This window comes from Musa acuminata, chromosome BXJ2-4 (assembly GCF_036884655.1).
Source record: "Musa acuminata AAA Group cultivar baxijiao chromosome BXJ2-4, Cavendish_Baxijiao_AAA, whole genome shotgun sequence".
NCBI lineage: Eukaryota > Viridiplantae > Streptophyta > Magnoliopsida > Zingiberales > Musaceae > Musa > Musa acuminata.
In genome coordinates, this window is record NC_088341.1 from 43,449,308 (window position 1) to 43,464,251 (window position 14,944).

A 14,944-nucleotide genomic window follows, 5' to 3' on the forward strand; every position below is an offset into this window, starting at 1 on the left:
TCCATCTGTTGTTTGCACTTGACCAAAATGTTTTGTTAGCATAGAGCTTTGCACTTCTGTGAAAACCTTTACTGTTGCAGTTGTCTTCTGCTTGTACATTTGACGGGTCCTGGACCTTGTCGCATGCTTCCTTTCGTTTCTTTCTATTTGTTATTCTCCAATTCAGTGTCTGACTCTTAATAATACTTCAATAAGTGGGAAGGGCAGGGATGCATATCATGCTCGATGGGGATTGAAAAACTACATTGCTGGCAACTATAAATTTTACATGTTTGCTCCTTCTTAATCAGATTTTTTTTGTTATTTAAGTGGCATATCCAGCTCAAATATTCAGTTTCTTTTCCTCTTTTCTTATATTTGTGTGAAAAGATGCCATAAAAGAATGATACGTGATGCCCTAAAACAATTCCAGGTGAGCTTTTCTTCCCATGTGGACCTCATCTAGTGTAGGCAGATCTTGTAGGAATTGAAGAGTGATATGGTGATTTCTGTTGAAAGTTATGGACATTACTTTTCCAGGATATGAGTTTAATAAAGATGGAATCTACTGCTGGTAAGGCTGTAAGTAATGATTACTGTGTTAGCAAGAGGTCATCTAATGGTTCATTTGATCAATCAGATTAGTGAGTCAGTCATATTAGATCAAACTTTCTGACATGGGCCATGGTGAGGGGTCAAGCATGACTTTTCTTCCAGTACAAAACAATGTCCTAATGAAATGGAATGCATTTTAGTAAGTAATGAAAATATGAACTTTTACCTTGACCAACTTGATGATGCAAATGACAAATGGTGGGTTGTTTTCTTTCTTTCTCTGTTTCTGTTCTCTCAAACAATGAACAGTATGCTTTATTTGTTACTGGTTTAGCTTAGGTGAGAATGCCATCATGACATATTTCACCCCAATATTTGGTGGGTCATCTTCATCTTCCTTTGGGGGCAAAAACAAAAGGGGAGTCCCTTTCCCTTGGGCATAATTGCACATGGTGGTCCCATGCCAGTGTACTTTTGTGAAGCTAAAAGGCACCAAGCAAAGACAAAAGGGATGACAAAGGGGGAAGAGCTTGAGGGAGATGATCCTGTGTGGACCATTCAATAGAGAATTGGCAGTGTTGAATCAATACTATAGCAAAGAGAGGACATGGTGATGGCAGATAGTTGTTTTTCCATGGTTTAGATGAACTGCACCTTGGTTTGGTTGAATCAAACACTGGTGTTTAATTTGTGCTGTGTGTGTGCATCAAGTTCTACTGTTCTAGAAATACATCAAATCATCCTTTGCAAGGCCTATAAACCAAAATTGACCTGGACTCAGTCCCTCCATGACAAGTCAAACTTCATACTGTTCAAAAGCCATGGCTTGTGATTTGTGGAATAATGTACTAACTATTAGAATGTCTTAACAAAGAAATTTACATGTGAAATAATGTATTAACTATTAAAATACCTTAGCAAAAAACAAACAAATTCACACATCCAAATTGAAGGCTTTTGATTTCTCTGATCCATAAAAAAAAAAATCATTGAGACCTCAAATATATGGCTTTTAATTTTGACAGTTAAATCATTCGGTCCAATTTGAACCCCCACATCCATTTCCACCGCAACTAAATGAGTGGATCTAAAAATGTGATGTTCCTGTGTCCCAAAACCAAATACACTAGAAATGACTCGATGCAAGAATATTATTCTAAAGGAGTCCGGATGGATAGGTCATGTCGTCGCCATAATGTTCTGTCCCAATCAAACGTCACAGGCAGTGGTGGTGGCGAGCACCGGAGGCCACGATTAGGAAGGGTTAGCTTCACAAATTAATGCAGCGCATTTGTGGAGGACCGCCTCTTTAGTGCCTTCTTATCTGGGCAGCCAAGAGCATTTATGTGGATGAATCCGGACGATGTTGGTGGCGCTACTTGGCTGGCTACTTGGTGTGTGTGGATGATGACGCCACGAGCGTGCAACTTGGCACACGCGAAAAGCCCTAAATGATGTAAACTTATGGTTCGTGCAGCATATATGCGCGGATTTTTCTTATCCAAAATTATTTTCATTTTTGACCTTTTAAATTTTAAATTTCGTAATAATGTTGAAACTAAAATACTAAGAAAGATGGAGATCAAATAATTGTGAAAAATAGTAATTTATTTTAGATGTTTAAAATTTTCAAGAATTTTTCAGATCCAATATCAGTTCTGATTAGTAATAATTAACTTGATTTTTATGGATGGATAATAAATATATGAAATATTTAAACATTTTCGATAATATATATAATTAATTTTTTTGGGACGAATGTATAATAATAATAATTTCTAGAGAGGTAATTTGATGGGAAGATTTACCACACACTCATTGCTATATATAATAAATGATATGAGATCTAACACGTTAACATCATTTGTCACATCATCGTAAGCTCTGATCGGTAACTGCAACATTGACATTTTGGGTAAACCATTTTCACAAAATAACCTCTCACTAAATCCCAATCATCATCAAAGTAATATTTCATCAAAATATTTGATTATTTTAAGTTTAATACATCTCTTTCAGACATTATCAACTTAATTATAAGAAGAATATTCATAGAATTAATGATTGATTTCCTATTTTCGACGGATTCGGATCCAAATCAGGTTAGGTGCACAAAGAACTATAAATTGCTATCATATTTGGTCAGCTGCCGACTAGCCGACGGAGATTTATTTTCTACCAAATCCTTTGAAGTCAGGACTGAGGACCACAAAGCCTTTTAATTAGAAGTAAATTCGATAAATAATAATAAAAAAATTAAAGGTCAAAAAAGCCCTACAATACGCATAGAAGATCTTATGCGGACGCATGAGAGGTCGTCCGTACGTTTCATGTCGGACGCCGCAATTGCTCGCCAGCTGTCCTCTTCAACCCCTGACTACAATTTGGACACCTACCGTCCGTTACCTTCTTCCTTACCCGTGTGGGTCCCAGAGTAAAGCATGCGAAGAGCGGCACTCACGCGGTCACGAGGTAGGTCGGTCGAGTAGTCGCGGAGCAGGTACAAGAATCTCTCACAAAAGCAAATGCCATGAATGGTCCGCGATGTCGGACGCCGCCGCCATTTCGACCTCCCCGTTACGCGATAGGCGTTTTAAGCCATTTCGCCATTGTTACACCATCAAACCGTTATAATCAGTCCCGTTTTGATCGTTCGCGTAGCTTTGCTTCTTTCCATTCACGTATGTAAAAGAGCACCAGCGGCATCAGATGGCGGTCTCCGACCGAGACGCCTTCGTCGTCTGGCTGGCGAATCCCAGGTGTTGGGTCTAGGGTTCCGACGCGCCTCTTCCGGGATTCGAGCGACCTTTGCTGCTTTACGCTGCGATCGAGGGGGACGAAGCCCTTCCGAGTCAAGAATTTTCCGTGATTAGGGCGTTCATTGGCGGTTGTTGTAGGGGGGTTCGTGAACGGGATTTTGGTTTCGCATATTATTTGACAGTTTTGCTTTGATAAAGGATCGGTTATTTTGATCCGAGCCGGTGCTTTTTTCTTGGGTTGTAGAAATCGGCGATTTTGCTGCAGACAAGTGTTGGCGGTGTTTGGTGATCTTGTTGAGATTGTTGGGGAATCTACAGAGTCGGATGTTGATGGCGAGCCCCGTTGCATCTGTGGCTGAGGAAAATCTGTCGATGAGGAGATTGAGGAGATCTTGATTTTGTTGGTGTTATTTGTGTGCTTGGTTTGTCACGTTTATCTGGAGATTTTGATGGTTCTGGATCTTCGGATTGGAAGGAGAAGAAAGTTCTGGTCTCTGTATCTTTGGAGGTTCTGCGGGCTTTGATTGCGGCAAGGATGGTGAGCGGGCACCTTTTCCACTGCAGGAAGAGCTCATGGCCTGCGGAGGAGTATGTCAACCGAGCCACGTTGCAGTTGGTGAGCGTATTCTGTGGTTCTCTGAATAGCTTGAGAAATTACTCGTTTTAAGATGTTTTCAGATTTGGCTTTATATCTGTCTTCCTTTTGCAATTCATCCACTTAATGAAACTTATGATGCTGGAAATGAGATTCTTATGGTCAATGACCGCCCCAAAAATCACAGTCCTGGAGCGTATACCAAGATTTACCTTGTTAAAAGACTGGATTCTTTCTAGAAATTTTGGGTTTTTTTTCATAACGTGGCTGCTGGTTTTTATTTGGATAAGACCAGTATTTTTGGTTTCACATTTAAGTGTGACGCTCAGTGTGGTTCTTGAGCAGAGGCATTGATTTGCAATCATTTTCTTTAACTAATTTCATGATGGAAGCATTGCTAACTTCTGTTTTTTTATTGTACTTATAGCTGGATTTTGATGGTGGCGCCCCACCAGATCACGCATGGAGGAGGAGGCTAAATAGCCATGCTAATAGATTGAAGGAATTCAGTGTGACTTTCATGGAGGCAATTCGAATGGTACAATGATTATTACTTTTCTTGGCGTGTGTGCTATATAATAGTGACATGGTAAACTTACTGATATATGCTATTGATATTTGAATTAGATGCGCCTTGGTGTTCGTCTTTGGTCATATGTTAGAGAAGAAGCTTCTCATGGAAGGGTAAATCGTGCTACTTTTGCGCATCTGTTGACTCTATGTATTATAAATATACTTGTTCATCTGCATATAAATTGTCTTTTCTTTTCTGTGGCAGAAAGCACCAATTGATCCTTTTACAAGGGAACAATGTAAACCTTCAGCTTCACAAGGTGTACCACTTGGAGGAATGGGGTATGTAGTTTTTAAATTACATAATCTCTTTGTTAAGCTTTCTTTTCTCATGATGTTATTTCTGTTTGCAGAAGTGGCAGCATCTCAAGAGGTTTTAGAGGGGAGTTTAAACACTGGCAAATAATTCCTGGTTCATGTGAAACATCCCCTGTCATGGCAAATCAGTTCTCTGTAAGTTTCAGATTTTATTTTGTATTAACTTCTCATTGTTTTTTTTTTATTTTCCAAGAAAAAATTTATGCATTTTGAAATTCTAAACTGTTTTCTTAATTTTGGTTTTGCCATGTGGTCTACCACTTACCATATCAGTGCTTAATCTTTTCTTTAACTGCGTACACTGCAAACTTATGAATCACTCAATTCATTACCTTGATCTGAAAAAGAAATATAGGAAGTCGTTAAAGCAGGTTGTAGGTTAGTTGGCAGAGATTGTTATCTCTTTTAATTCATTAGTTTAAATGTGACTTAAATAAGTTAGATAGTTGTCAAAATTTTCTTTTGCTTTCTGCTGTTTAGTCCCTAGTTGTTGTCTAGAATTTTAGGTATTAAATAGTCACAAATTCTTGAATTTCTTAGTGGTTGAGGCTTTGATAATGATTAGATGGCCATCTTAATTTTGGTCTGAAGGGAGTTGTGAAGCTCACTTGAGGAACCATTTTCCATATTACAGCTTGCCCACATCTTATCCTAAACTTGAATCTATTGGGGATCAACTATATTTTTTTAATCACCACGTCTGTATCTTGTCATGGTACAATTTTTCATCATTATCCTGGGTCCATTGGTTCTCAAAGTGTTTTTCTTTTAACTGTCCAAAATATTGGTTACTAAAGCGTCTTTGGCATTATAGCTGTCTTATGAAATTGGTAATACAACTATAGGGATATTTTTTTGACAGCGGAGCTTTACCCTAAAGGTTGGTTTGTTTGTGTGCTTTTATTTTGTGGAGCTTTATGCTAAAGGTTGGTTCCTTCTATTGTTTGTGTGCTCTTATTTTGTAAGAGTTCCTACTGTTGAGCAGTAGGTGTGTTTTAACTCCATGTTGGTCTGAGTAAGTAGCATAAATTTTTGCTGTTTTTAGTTCTCAAACAATTACCTCCACTTTTTGTGTGGGTTATTCCATATAGAACTGTCTTATATTAAAGCCATTGTTTCCACTTAAACTAAGGACCTTAGATTGCTCTCTTTACTGCCCTACTGTAACTTGTTCATTCTTAACTCTCAATAATCTCAATTTCATAGACATGTAACATAAATTGTGGTACTTCATTTCAACTTGATCGGCACATTCATCTAGTAATAGAAGAAAATTGTTCTGTTGCTGATCTGTTGGCTCTTGATTTATAATTCATGTGCTCACTATATTTCTCTTACTACACTATTCTTCCAGACTTATTGTCCATGATGTTAGCTTGTAATGATTTGCAGACAAAATTTTTGATTGAAAATGAGTCACATGGGTTTCATGATTTAAACATGCAGATTTTCATATCTCGGGATGGGGGAAACAAGAAATACTCATCAGTTTTAGCCCCTGGGCAACATGAAGGACTACAGTTAGTAACTTTACTCATTTTTATGCTGGCATTATCTTCAAGTTAGTTTTGCTTAATTTATTTTCCTTTTGCCATAACACATCCTACCATTTATTAGTTTATTATTATTTTCCCAACCTTGCTTTGAAGTTTAATTTATCGGTACATCTGGTACATCACCTTGCCTATAAAAATACAGTTTATGGTGTATGGATGTGAAAATTGTTTTTTATTGTTTCAGTTTGTTGTCTGTTAAACCTCTTTGAATTTGTATTCTTTCATAATTGATTTGTTGGACATAGGATATTTGTAGTCTTCAGTTGTCTCAGAGCTAAGGTCAATAGACCCTCTTACTATGTACTATTGTGTACTTACCAAAATTACCATGTTGTATAAGCTGAGTATAATGGATTTCTCATTTGTGACTGCATGCAGTTAAAAGGCTAGATACCAACCCAACACCTAAAATTTTTGAAATGAACACCAGATTGTGTAGCAAAATATAGTTATGCAATATTATGTACAAAAGAATGAAAATTAATAGAGTTGCAAATGTAGGCACAACAGAAAACAAACCCGTTGCTAAAGAAATAATTAAAAAGGTTTGCTTTGTGGCTGTTGATTATGCTCTTTTCTTAAGCTTTTTCATGTTGTAGCATAAGGGTAGTGGAAACTTTTTCAAGTTTTACTATGATCCTTTTCAGGAAAAAAGGTGATCTCGGCATATCCTCGTGGGACTGGAACTTGACTGGTCAACACTCCACTTATCATGCTTTGTTCCCTAGGGCATGGACCGTTTATGATGGTATAATATATGTTATGAACTTTATTTTAGGCATTTTAACTATGATTTTATCTGCTTTGGAGCAAAAGGGGATATAACATTGTGTACCACTATTTTGTCACCATTCTTTCACAGAAAACTTGATTCCATTACAAGAGATATGGCCTTATGAGTAGTAGTATTTATAAGTCATCATGTTACTCTTTGATGTCTGGTAAAAAACTTGTTTAACGTAATTGTTTCTTTCCTATAGGTGAGCCAGACCCTGATCTCAAAATTTCATGTCGCCAAATATCCCCATTTATTCCTCATGATTATCGAGAAAGCAGTCTTCCCACTGCTGTGTTTGTTTATACAGTGAGTATCATTAATATGTGTATTAATTGAAAACAATTTTTTGTTCTGTTGGTAAGAGCTATCATCTTTTATTACTACTCCTTTTTGTAGTTAGTTAACACTGGAAGAGAAAGGGCAAAGGTCAGCTTGCTGATGACATGGGCGGTAAGCGAATTTTTTTATGTACCCTTTCAACCTGCAAATATTCCTTCTATACCTTATAATTTTTTATGCAACCTTCTGTATTGGTCAGAATTCTATTGGAGGAGTATCACATCATAGTGGAGGCCACATCAATGAGCCATTTATGTGAGTTGCAAGTTTTTATAATTATTGTGCTGGAAGTCAATATGCTTTATTATTGACATAATCTTGCTCTGTTATATGTGCAGAGGAGATGATGGAGTGTCTGGGGTGCTTCTACATCACAAGCAAGTTTTCAACCTTAGAGTTCTATTTTTTGCAGTTGGTTAGCAATTTTCTTTTAGATAGCCCTTCCGGATATCCTCTCCTTTTCCTCTCGCCTGCTCTAGTCCCTTATATCCTGATAATCATTTATCACAAACTTTTGTTGATCTGACCTTGATCACATTTTTTCATACTTGGCCTGAAGTCATATCTCAAATCTTTCCAAAGATATTTAGTTGTTTTTTCTTTTTGTTGTTAATGCATAAATGTCATTTGTGCATTTATGGTGATGTATTTCTAATATACTCGGCAATACTTCAGGACTGCAAAAGATAATCCTCCTGTAACATTTGCTATTGCTGCATGCGAGACTCAAAATGTGACTGTGACAGTCTTGCCAAGTTTTGGACTTTCTGGAGAAAATTATGTTACAGCTCAGGGTATGTGGAGCACAATGGTGCAGGTGAGCTTTTGTCTTTAGCTGGCAATTTTTGATAGAGATTGTAAATTGTCATTTTTCTTTTGCTGGACCTTGTTTTTTTCTGCTTGTTTTTTAATAATGTGAGAGGTTTCTCACATGATTTAGCCGAGGAAAACTTTCTCGTTAATGCATTAAGTGATGATTGGTTGTTTATACATTGCTTGTGTTGAAGGACGGGCATTTTGAGAGAGAAAATTTTAATGCTGGCCCCAGTATGCCATCTTCTGTGGGTGAGACACTCTGTGCAGCAGTTTCAGCCACTACATGGGTTGAACCACATGGTAGGTGCACTGTTGTATTTGCTTTAGCTTGGTCATCACCAAAAGTGAAGTTTCAGAAAGGATGTACATATCATAGGTAGTGTCTGCTATCACTTCCTTTTCCTTTCATGTGTTTTGATATTTATTTCATTGAATTGATTTTTATTTTGTTCGTCACTGGAATATTATATTTATCCTCTTCCATTGCCTTAAGATTATAACATCCATTGAAGTTCAATGTAAGGAATGTCATATCATGGGGGACCTAGTAGGGTTGCATTGAGGGTAGTCATCACATGTGATCGTCCGAGGGAAATAAGCGTAGAGGCATAGGGAATGTAGTCATTCAGAGAAGCGAACATCCAAGATTATCATTTAGAGGAATGACTAATCTTTCGTGCATGAGGCAACATATGAGTGTTGTGTACCATCGAGGGGAATTCCGAGTGCATCGTGGGGGGACTTGATCATACAAAAGTATGGTTGGGGCAGTTAGATAATTGGATTTTTCCTAAGCTCATATTTCGCTTGAGAGAGTCCAAATAAGTTGGAGGATAAGACTGAGAGAACAAACATTGCTATCAAGGACGCGAAAGAGAACAAAATCGACATGAGCTCTGCAATATGATGGTGGAGGCCATGCTTGGGAGTTGTAGTCTATCTTTCCATTGACTAAGGGGAACTACTCAAAGAACACAAAGGTGTTGAAGCAAGTGGTTGAAAGGGTAGAGAATGCAAAGACAAACTCAAAGTACTAAGACAAAGATCAGGGAACTTCGTAAGACTAATGTTGACGAGCTTCTCATCAAGATAGCCAAAAGTGGGGGACTTTGAGTCGATGCCGGAGTACTCAACCAAGGAACGAAGTAGGCAATACACGGTGCTATAACTTTTCTACTCATAGGAGTAGGCAGTGAAAATGATGGAGAAGTCGATGCTCTTTTCAGGCAAAATTTCTTGCATCCCAGAAGTTCGATGGCAATGAGGTGAATTACAATAACAAACTCAACGCAAGGAGTGTAAATACTTTGGGTGCTTTAGAAGTGTTAGCAAAAACCTAACAAAAGCTAGTAACCCGCTTGATACATGAAGTACAATCCTTGAGGAGGCGCGCAAAGTCAAGTAACCTTTGCCTTCTCAACTCTTAAGAAAATATACGAAACCGAGTACCTCAGTTCTTTTATTTATCTAGTAGAAGAGCTTTGCACATGTTCAAAAACCCTTCGAAGAGACTTAGTAGAAGACAATAGTTGTTAAATCCTTACAAATGGTGATTGGTTCTATCGAGAGTATATTGTCCGTTTAATTTCTTAACAGAATATTAATCGAAAGTGAAAGTGATGCGAACCTACTTAGAGGCGACAACTAAGTAGAAGAGAAATCGATGGACAAATTTTGTAAAGTAAAGACCTCAAAAACTTCAAAATCTACGAGATGATGCTCGTTAAAGCTCCAACATGCATCCACCCAGTTCAGTGACTGTTTGAGAGACTGATGCACAACAGAGAACGTTTTTTCCTTCATTTGAGGAATCCACAAAAACCAACAAAGATCAACATAACATGATCAACCCCATACCAGAATTAGAGTCACTGGCAAGTTGAAGTAGCGTTGGCGGATCAAAGTTTAACTGCTTAACAACAGTGGTGGAGAGTAGTTGGAAGCTGAGAGAGAGGCGTTACAGCTAAAGCAGAAGCTTGAAGATTTAGCAACAGCAAGGAGATATAGCATCTTGAAAAGCTTTAACGAAGACATAGAAAAAATAAGTGGGGGAGAATGCCACAAACAAATCTATACAAAGGGTGTTTGATGTAATGCCTGTGTATGCCCCTGTCTTTCGGTTTTGTTCATGCTTTGTACAGCATGTAAAGAGCTTACAGTAGGCTTGATAGCCCCATTTTGGTTGGCTTTTGTGGTCGTTTTAGTCCTGTAAAAGCAAGTTGTGTGCAGTCGTCGCATTGAAGCAAAACTATCCAAAAACAAGCCATCTAGGTAGCCATTTTGAGGGGTTTTTTAGCTCTGCAGAGTGGTGTGCAATGTCGGCCAGTACAACACTCTGGAGCTATCCGGATGTCACATGGCTGGATGGGCCTTTCGGGTATCGTCTAGGGCTGGTTTGTTGCCTAGTTCTATAGCAATATCATGTGGGCACTTGTGGGGACTTTTGGCCACGACGGACTATCTTGGATCCTTTGTTGCGTGACCATTCAGAGCTTGCGAAGTCTATGTTTGTAATTTGTATTGTTTATCAAGTGTTTGCTGAAATGTCTGTTTGTGGGATCTCAAGTTAAATGTTTTCTCTAAGCCGTCTTCTCTTTTGCAGGTCCTTATGGGACCATAGGAGGTTTCGGAGAGGTTGATCTTTTGCTGACAGACATGCAAGGGTTCTGTATGACTTAGGCGAAACTAGCAACTAGTCGAACTAGCACACTAGTCAATACTGATGTATTGACATGTGGTACACTGATACATGCCAATGTTTCGAAGACGAAGAAGGAGAAGAGGAAGGCATAGGGGAAGGAATTAGAGGAAGAGGAAGGAAGAAGAAAAAGGAATAAGAAGAAGAGGCGGCAATGAAAGAAGAGGAGGAAGCAAAAGGAATAAAAGAAGCGGTGGAGAAGAGAAGGAAGCCTACCAGGGAGGTAGGTGTTGGCGAACAATAGGGACGATGGCAACAGTTCATGCCCCCCAGCAGGAAGAAGGCTCGCAAGCCCTAATTGAAGTTTTAAGTTTTTATTTTTAAAAAAATATTCTATTGAATTGGATCGGACTGCCCAAAACATATTAGACTGCTAGGTAACGTTTATTTCGTATTGGCCCCGGCAAAACGAAGAACCCTAGTTCGTTGTACTTTTTATTGCACAATCTCCTTAATTAGACACCATCTTTTCACTGACGCCTAAGTCAATCCAATCTAGAGTTTTATAAATTACCAATTAAATATTATATTGATTTTCAAGGATGTATCTGGGTTGTTAAAACATCCCCAAGTTCATCATTTCTAGGAGTAGCCCACCGCTATGTTTAATGGAAGTTTAACTTGGCAGACACAATTCTAGCTTTTAAAACAAGGTAGCAACCATCTGAAACTCCTTGACTGGAAGAACTTATGTGCATGGTCCTTATTTTCTTGTTATCAAATTGTTTCTATTAACTGCTATCTATGCATATCATTCAAAAACACTGCCAGTCTTTGATTCTTTGGTTTTGAATCAGCTTGTCTGAGGTCTAGTGAGTTTTATTTATGCACTTGTTTTTTCTTGCAGGAGATATACAAAATTTTATGGTACTTCTGAAAGATCAGCTCTTAATTTGGTGCATGATGCATTAAAGAGTATGTACATGACAATTACTGAGATATTTTAATTACTAGAAATTTCATATTACATTCGGCAACAAGTTGCTGCTGCATGTTTTTGCTAGAATGTACCTGTGTTTTATATCTCTATACTTCATTTGGCCAAGTATATCTTCTGGTTTAGTAAGTTCACTGTGATAACCTTTTCCGTGACTTAACAGAGTACAAGTGGTGGGAAGAAGAGATTGAAAAATGGCAAAATCCAATACTTAAAGATGAAAAGCTTCCTGAATGGTAATATTTATATCTTTAGATCAAGAATAGCATAATATGTGAAAATCCAATACATGACTAACAGAACACAAGTATAGCATAATTCTTGTAACATACGTTATAGAACCTACTGGCTTCAATCATCCCATTCTTTGTTTCTTACACATGTAATGATTTTCGTTGTAAACCACATCTTGTTGACATCTTGATTAACATTTTCAGGTACAAGTTCACACTTTTTAATGAGCTCTATTTTCTAGTTGCTGGGGGAACAGTTTGGACAGGTATTCTTTGTTTGTTTTCGTTCTTTTGTTTCTTAGCCACCATATTAAATTCATTTAATAGAGAATATTTCAGCTTTGTTTGTTCTCTATGAGTTAGAGGTTTGGTGGTTGTAGTATATGTAAAAGCAAGCATTTGTCGATCACAAAAAAATGCATACATTTTTAGTATGATTTCATAGTGTTCCATGTTGATGCTTGGAAACTGAACATGTTGGTTAGGTATAAAACTTTAAAAGGTTGCCATGCATGGTCAAGGCAGTTATACCCTGGTAATTTTATCAATGCAGATGGTGAAGCTCCAAAGTTTGAGGAGAAATTGAGCTCTGGTTCCAGTCACCATAAATCTGTGAAAAGTAAAGATCAGAAACCTGTTTCAAAAGATAGACACATTAATATGGTTGTGGAGCAGACTTTAACAGACAGCAACTTGAGCAATGAGAAAACTATATCACAAACTACTTCAGTACCAGATTTGGCAGATGGTGACAGCGTGCGCGGCTGTGAATATAAAGAGTCTGGTTATGTCATGCATCAGCAGGATGACCCTGAAAATGTCGGAAGATTTTTGTACTTGGAAGGAGTGGAGTACATTATGTGGTGTACATATGATGTACACTTCTATGCATCTTTCGCTCTCCTCGATCTCTTTCCGAAAATAGAGTTGACTATTCAACGTGATTTTGCTAGGGCTGTCTTGCATGAGGACAGAAGGAAAGTCAAATTTCTGGCTGATGGGAACTGGGGAATTCGTAAAGTCAAAGGTGCAGTTCCCCATGATTTAGGAACACATGACCCATGGAATGAGATGAATGCCTACAACATACATGACACCAGTAAATGGAAGGATCTCAACCCAAAGTTTGTGCTCCAGGTGTACAGGGATTTTGCTGCGACCGGTGACATGTCCTTTGGGCGGGATGTCTGGCCTGCAGTTTGTGCTGCTATGGATTATATGGAACAGTTTGATCGTGATGGTGATGGACTCGTTGAGAATGATGGATTCCCTGATCAGACATATGATGCATGGACAGTTCATGGTATCAGTGCTTACTGTGGATGTCTATGGCTCGCTGCACTCCAAGCTGCAGCGGCAATGGCACAGCGTCTTGGAGACTGTGCTTATGTTGAAAAATTTAAGATCAAATTTTTGAAAGCCAAACCGGTATTTGAATCTAAGCTGTGGAATGGGTCTTATTTCAATTATGACAGTGGAAGCAGTAGCAACAGCCGATCCATACAGGCTGATCAACTTGCAGGGCAGTGGTACACTGCTTCTTCAGGGTTGCCCCCACTGTTTGACGAGATTAAAACTAGAAATACTCTTCAGAAAATATTTGAATTTAATGTGATGAAGGTGAGAGGAGGGCGCATGGGGGCGGTCAATGGGATGAACCCAAATGGAAAGGTCGATGAATGTTGCATGCAATCGCGTGAAATATGGACTGGTGTCACATACAGTTTGGCAGCTACCATGCTTCTTCATGGAATGGAGCATCAAGCTTTTGCTACCGCTGAGGGGATTTTCATCACAGGTTGGTCAGAAGACGGATTCGGGTAAGTCCCCTGTATCAATCTTTTTTGTGGTATCCTCTCCAGTATTTAATTCTCACAGTAGGCTTATGTGCTTGTTTTGAGTAATGTAAAATCAGAAATTATGGGATGTCTACCAATAAGCACAAACCTAATAATAAGTTTATACCCGCAGCCATTGTAATTAGATGGATTCAAATACCGTCTCCAGCTTGCAAGAAGTGTCCTTTTTATATATATCCAAGCATTTTACTTAAATGTGTCTCTTTCAGCACTGATTCCATCATTATTATTATATATTTGCTTAATTTTTTATCCTCTTAAATACTAGTGGTATATGTCTATCGATGCAGCCGAGTGTTCATAGATTTTGTGGTCATGCAGGTACTGGTTCCAAACTCCAGAAGGATGGACAACAGATGGGCACTACCGGTCATTGATCTACATGCGACCGCTTGCCATCTGGGCAATGCAGTGGGCTTTGTCCCCTCCAAAGGCAATTCTTGAGGCCCCAAAGATAAATATGATGGACAGGGTACTGATATCAGCCCTCAACATGAGAATGGTTCACGACACCGGTGTCCGGAAAATCGCACCAAAAAATAGTTGTTTTGGTAATACCGTTTGTCACTGTGATTGTTGATTGGACATAAGGCAGGCAGGCAGGTTGCATAACTTACCTTGTTCTTGTTCATAAAGGGTAGTAGTTTTTTACAACTTTTCCTGAACCCAAGCAATGGGTTGGGAATTGCTTCTTGAATGGTAATAAAATTTGTAATTTAGGGATCTAGTGCAATATTTTTAGAGTTCAGCTTTTTTTTTTCTCACCCTCAATCAGTGTCCCAAATGCACTACTGTTAATTTTTGTATTCAATTTATGTCTTTCAAAGTTGATCCAGATAGATAGATGTTTCACGGTCTCTGTTTTGCTTATTTCTGCTGTGACCTGCCTTTTTCGGATTCTGGGCTTCCGATGTATTCTTGTAGCTGTTGAATAAGCAATTGACGAATC

At 38.4% G+C, this 14,944-nt stretch overlaps 1 protein-coding gene across 2 annotated transcripts; it reads left to right on the forward strand.

The window, feature by feature from the left end:
• The first annotated feature begins 3,213 nt into the window (after window positions 1–3,213).
• Window positions 3,214–14,830, forward strand: LOC135611079 (uncharacterized). Of its 2 annotated transcripts, XM_065106377.1 has the most exons (19): window positions 3,214–3,435; window positions 3,538–3,909; window positions 4,316–4,426; window positions 4,516–4,572; window positions 4,667–4,743; window positions 4,815–4,914; window positions 6,226–6,299; window positions 6,983–7,083; window positions 7,316–7,419; window positions 7,510–7,563; window positions 7,652–7,707; window positions 7,791–7,829; window positions 8,128–8,269; window positions 8,460–8,644; window positions 11,814–11,881; window positions 12,067–12,139; window positions 12,341–12,402; window positions 12,690–13,956; window positions 14,317–14,830. In XM_065106377.1, the coding sequence occupies exons 2-19, from the start codon at window positions 3,829–3,831 to the stop codon at window positions 14,573–14,575; spliced, it is 2,910 nt and encodes a 969-aa protein (XP_064962449.1). In that variant the 5' UTR covers window positions 3,214–3,435; window positions 3,538–3,828; the 3' UTR covers window positions 14,576–14,830. The 2 variants fall into 2 exon arrangements, with proteins under 2 accessions (XP_064962449.1, XP_064962448.1); XM_065106376.1 differs by having other exon boundaries at window positions 3,214–3,909.
• The last annotated feature ends 114 nt before the right edge of the window (window positions 14,831–14,944 follow it).